This window comes from Myotis davidii, unplaced genomic scaffold (assembly GCF_000327345.1).
Source record: "Myotis davidii unplaced genomic scaffold, ASM32734v1 scaffold130, whole genome shotgun sequence".
In the NCBI taxonomy this organism is placed as follows: domain Eukaryota; kingdom Metazoa; phylum Chordata; class Mammalia; order Chiroptera; family Vespertilionidae; genus Myotis; species Myotis davidii.
In genome coordinates this window covers 7474789-7480375 of record NW_006285040.1, presented here as the reverse complement: position 1 = coordinate 7480375, position 5587 = coordinate 7474789, and the positions used below count along the sequence as shown (strand labels likewise).

General features: G+C 34.5%; 1 protein-coding gene across 1 annotated transcript in view; it reads left to right on the top strand.

Annotated features, from left to right (window-relative positions):
• The window catches only part of SLC25A46 (solute carrier family 25 member 46), a 16911-nt gene extending 11645 nt beyond the window's left edge, over positions 1 to 5266 (top strand). The window contains exons 6-9 of the mRNA XM_006755298.2: positions 441 to 451; positions 2520 to 2564; positions 3558 to 4292; positions 4442 to 5266. Coding sequence (XP_006755361.1) covers positions 441 to 451; positions 2520 to 2564; positions 3558 to 4138 — 637 coding nt within the window. The 3' untranslated portion in view covers positions 4139 to 4292; positions 4442 to 5266. The remainder of the gene's footprint in view (positions 1 to 440; positions 452 to 2519; positions 2565 to 3557; positions 4293 to 4441) is intronic.
• The last annotated feature ends 321 nt before the right edge of the window (positions 5267 to 5587 follow it).

The following is a 5587-nucleotide window of genomic DNA, read 5'->3' as shown; positions in this document are numbered from 1 at the left end:
TTTCCTGTTTGTGATTTAAATTGTTTTATTATTTCTAACCACAGGGTGGCGCTCAAGTACATCAAATTCATAGATTTTTTTCACCATTGGGTTCTTACACTTAAAACTGTCAGATGAAGATAGTTTAACTTCACCTATACACAAAATCCAATTAATTGTTTATCACCTATCTGCCATCTCCATCATCACATCCTCTAGCATATTATTTGTCTTCAATAAGTATGAATTCCTTCTCTATAAACACCTCAATGGATCAGCCTTTTCTCTTCAAATTACTCTTTCCATGTAATTGCTTTTCTGGCCCCATCGTTGATTATTTATTTATTTTTTTAGAATTGACTTCAGTTAACAGAAGTTAACATCTTGCTACTCAAATACACTTTTCTCTGCTTTTGTACTTGGCCTTGTGTTAAATAAATGCTATCACCTTTGTTTGGGAGTATAGCTTACAGTTATTACTCTATGAGATATTCTCATAAATAAGGAAAAAAACAGCAAGAAGGTGATTGTTTAAGAAAAAACAAGCAACATGATATTAAGTATATCAGAATCACATGTCTGTTTAGATCTGTGACTTTAAACAAATATCTTAACCTTTCTAAATCTTAACTTTCTCATTCATAAAATGGGAACAGTATTTTAATAACTGGGTTGTAAAAATCGAGTTACTTATATAAAGTGCTCAGCTCACTATGTTTGTTTGCTTATTTAACCCAGTATCTACCTCTCTTTTTCCTGCTCCAGGTTCTACCTGCTAATTGCCTCATTTTGATTTCTTTGGTCTGATTTTCTAGAAATCTTTTTATGTCTTCTTAAGTTTCTCCTCTTGCACATCTTCCTCTTCTTTAAGTAACTTCTTTGCCACCTGTTCTACCATACTCCGATACATAGTCCTTGACCCTGTCTGCTGTTATCCTGTATTCACCATCCTGGAGAACTCACTCACTCTCATGAATCATTTTGACTCTAATCTTTAAAAAGTGAATTAAATCATCATCACCTCAAGACTCAGCGCATAAAAACAATATTGTCTTATTCCCCTGAAAATTAGCTTTCTTTTGAGCATCTCCTTTCTTATTAATGTATTATTGTTATCTTCACCCTAGAGACTTAAAACTTTAGTTCTTATTTTTAGAAATGTCTTGATTTTTGTATTTCTTTCATCCTTCATAACCAGGCAGTCATTATGCCTTCTTAGTTCTAACTCCAAAACGTAACTGAGATTTGTCTGTTTCTCTCCACTGAGAGGCAACCATTCCCATCCCTGCTTTATCACATACTTGGTTTATTATGTTAGCTTCTTTCTATTTTACGTTCAGTGGATTTTTGCCCTCCTGGGAGCTCTTTGAGAACATTCTTCCCTTGAAAAATACACATTCATACATAGATCTCCTGAAGACCTCGTTGGTCCTTTAAATATGAACTTCCTTGTGAGCTGTTTTCTTCATTAACAATCCTTGTTCTAGTCACTGCATTCCACATCAGTTGTAAGATTGATGTTCTTCACTTTCAGTTCTTACATCCTTTTGCTGATTAAGGATCCACACTGACTCATACTTCCTAAAATCAATTTCAGACTTTTCAGCATAGTATTCAATTAAGGTTTTTATTGACTTCACTTTACCTTTTCAGTTAATCTTCCTTAACTAATCATTTTTTTTAAACATCATTAAATATTTATTGAGTGTCAACCTATATCAGGCACCATTATAGACCTTGGGGATATAACAGCAAACAAAACAGACAAAAATAGTCTGCCTTCATAGAGTTATATTTTTGTGGGGAAGATAAACATAAACAAAATCAATATAAAGTATACTAGGTGGTGCTTAGTGCTAAAGAGAACAAAACTAAAGCAAGGAAATTAAATAAAATTAATGGGCTGAGAGGAGCAGCTATTGTTTTGTTGTTTTTTTAATCAGAAAGGCCTCACTGAGAAGGTAATGTTTGAGTAAAGATCTGAGCATATGAACTACTTAGATATTTGGGAGAATATCATTCTAAGCAAAGGAAAAGTAAGTGCAAAGGCCCTGTGGTCAGATTGTATTTCATGTGTTTGAAGAGCAAAAAGGGGGGCAGTATAGTTGAAGCTCACTAAGCAAGGGGGAGAACAGGAGGAGATGAGTCCTAAGAGGTAAGAGGATGATAAATCATAAAGGACATTTTATTTTAGGTCATTGTAATAATTTAGCCTTGACTTTGAGGGGCATGGAAAGTCTTTGGCATATTTGAACCAAAGAGTGATTCTAACATGTCTTCATTAGGATCTCTTTCGCTGCTGTATTAAAAATAGACTAGAGTGGGAAAGGATCAGAGATTGGTAAATGGACTAGGTGAGCTGATTTTAGTCTATGGTTTTGTATTATATTTACTGAAAACATATTGATATGTTCAGCTTGAAGCTTTTTTTAATCATTTAAAATGTAAATGTAAAAGTTTACCCCTTAGACTTAACATTTCTGAACTCTTGATTTCTCCCCAAAATGCTACCCCATCCATATTTCCCAACCCAGTAAGAGCCATTGCTATTCCACTTCCTCTGGCCAGCAGCCTTGAGGTTATCCTTGACTTCTCTCCTTCATACCCAAATCCAGCGCACCAGTAATTCTTATTGGCTGTAATTTTAGGATAAAAGCACAACTGACGCACTTCCCTTCCATTACTACCTGGTAGTCTATCATCTCTTTTCTGGATTATGTAATAACTTTTTAACTGGTTTCTCAGCCTGCCCTCTTGTTCTCTGCACAATAGCCAGTGTTAACCTAAATTATATCTTGTCCATCTTCTGCTTAAAACCAGCTATTTTTCCATCTGACTAAAAGCCAAAGTCTACTCAATGGCATGATATGGCCCCTGACTACTTTATAACTTCATTTTATACTTTCTCTTCTTCAATCATTACTGTAGCCAAATTGGCTTCTTGCTGTTCCTTTTCTGCCTGTCCATGACTCTGACCTGTATCACAAATTTTGTTATACATATCCTCAAAATTATAGATAGGCAGAAACATTGCAGATGATAATGACATTTATTCAGTGCCTTCCGGCTTTCAGGCCTTTTTTCACTTAATCCTAGCAACTCTATGGATAAAACAGAGGTGATACTAATTCCATTTTTATAGAATGGTAAACTATGTTAGGAGAAGTTAAATAACTTGCCAATGGTCATATAACCAGTAAGTAATGGAGGCAGGGTTGAAACCCATTTGTAAGAAGTCTAAGCACTATACTACCTCTTTTGGTGTCATGGAGTTAATGTGTTTCAAAATTATTTCTAAGGAGCTTCTTGAGGCCGGGGGAACCAGTGTGTCCCCACCCACATCTCCTTCTCTATTTTCCTTGTCCAATAAAAGTAGCTTGCACTTCACTGCTATCTGTTTTATGAAATTTCATTTGAAAAAAGGATTTAACACCTAGGTAACATTTGAAGTCTGTAAGCTATTGATGTTTTCCCTTTTTGGTCAGCAATTTAGTATTTAAAAGAAACCTAAAAAGATCCCTTTTGGGGGGGCAAAATAAGCAAATATTAACTTCCACTCATTTCATCATTTTTATTTTAGAGTGAGATAATTCGAGATAATACTGGGATTTTGGAATGTGTTAAAGAAGGCATTGGAAGAGTGATAGGCCTGGGAGTGCCTCATAGCAAACGACTACTTCCTCTTCTCTCCTTGATCTTCCCCACGGTGCTGCATGGGGTTCTTCATTACATCATCAGCTCCATCATTCAGAAGATCGTCCTACTCATTCTAAAGAGAAAGACTTATCATGGCCACCCAGCTGAGAGCACTAGCCCAGTGCAGAGTATGCTGGATGCTTATTTTCCAGAACTTATTGCTAACTTTGCTGCCAGTCTTTGCTCTGATGTTATACTTTACCCCTTGGAAACAGTTTTGCACCGCCTTCACATTCAAGGAACACGCACAATAATTGACAATACAGACCTTGGCTATGAAGTGCTTCCAATCAATACACAGTATGAGGGAATGAAAGACTGTATCAATACCATTAAGCAGGAGGAAGGAATGCTTGGTTTTTATAAAGGGTTTGGTGCTGTTATAATACAGTACACACTGCATGCAGCTGTCCTACAGATTACCAAAATCATTTACTCTACGCTTCTTCAAAATAGCGTTTGAGATATAAGTTCCCGATTAGTCTAAAAGGCACAATCTGGACACTTTGCTATGAAATTGTAGGGTATAAAAGTGATACTAGGGGGGAAATGGATTATAAGTGAAACTGGTAGAGAAAGCCCATGCTCATTATATTGACTTTTTTTTTAAGGCCTAGGTCTCTTTGGGATCAAAACTTCTTCAAAATTTAAAACAAAATAAAAACAATTGTTTAATATTAAATTTCTATTGTGGCATACTCTCTGTGGCCTCATGCCCCATCCTTCAGCCTACTACTCACTGATTTTTTTTTTTTTTAAGGCCTAGGTCTCTTTGGGATCAAAAGTATTCCAAATTTGAAAACTCAATAAAAATAATACTCATCAATTAAATTCTAGCTAGTGTAGCACGCATACTGAACTAAAATTGGTCTTGAGCAGAAGCAAAAATTTATCAGCAAACACAAAACAAAATTTTACAGAGCTGAATTTATTCCATCTAACTTTAATATTTATTACATGTTAATTTTACCTTCTTGGTTGATATTGTTATGCCATCCTTAATATATAGTATCAAGAGGTCATAGTTTACCTTCAAGCAAATAAATATGTAACCAATGATAATGATGAGAAGGATTAGATTTGGCAATCTGTAATCAGGAGTTGAAGTTTTAAATTGTATTATCCCTATATAACGTTTTAATGGCTGCATATTTATTACATAAAGCCATTTATGTTCACATACAAAACTTGGAATTTCCTTCCTTTCAACAAATTTTCCATCTTTAGATCAGCTTATTGCATAAGATGAAGTCACACACTTTCTGCTTAAATATAAAAATAAAATATTAAAAGCCAAGTTATCCAAAGATTTAAGGCAAACAATATACTTGTCTATATCCAAAAACAGCATTTCGGTGCCAGCAACTTAATATTCGTCATATGTTTATAAAGCTTGATTTGCTTACCTAGTTATGTGAATCATCAGGCTGTTTTTAGAGCCACTCTTAACAGAGATAGAAAATAAAATAATCATGACAACTATTACTGTTTCTAAATTTAGAAATTGTGTACTGAAAGGAATGTCACTTGTCTTTCATTTCTGAATGACCTGTCTTAGTGGAGACGCAATTAAAATTCACCTGGGAATTTGTGCCTCTTGCCTTCTGTATAGTTATCATAAATTAATGTCTTCAGTTTTTATTCCAGGTTTATTTAAAATTTCATACTCCAAACTAGATATACATAAATGGAAAAGCAGGTCTCTCCATATCGCCTTTTATTTAAACTTGTTTGGATGAATACTGAAGAAAAAATACAAACTTTAAAGGAAGTTTGTCCTTGCTTTTTATGGATGAGGTAAAGAGGTAAATTTCAATAAATAATCAGTTTAATAAAAAAAAAATTGTATGCTCCTAAATGGATGAAGCTCTTTGTGTAGTAAAATGATATGCATTTGACTGATCCATCATTA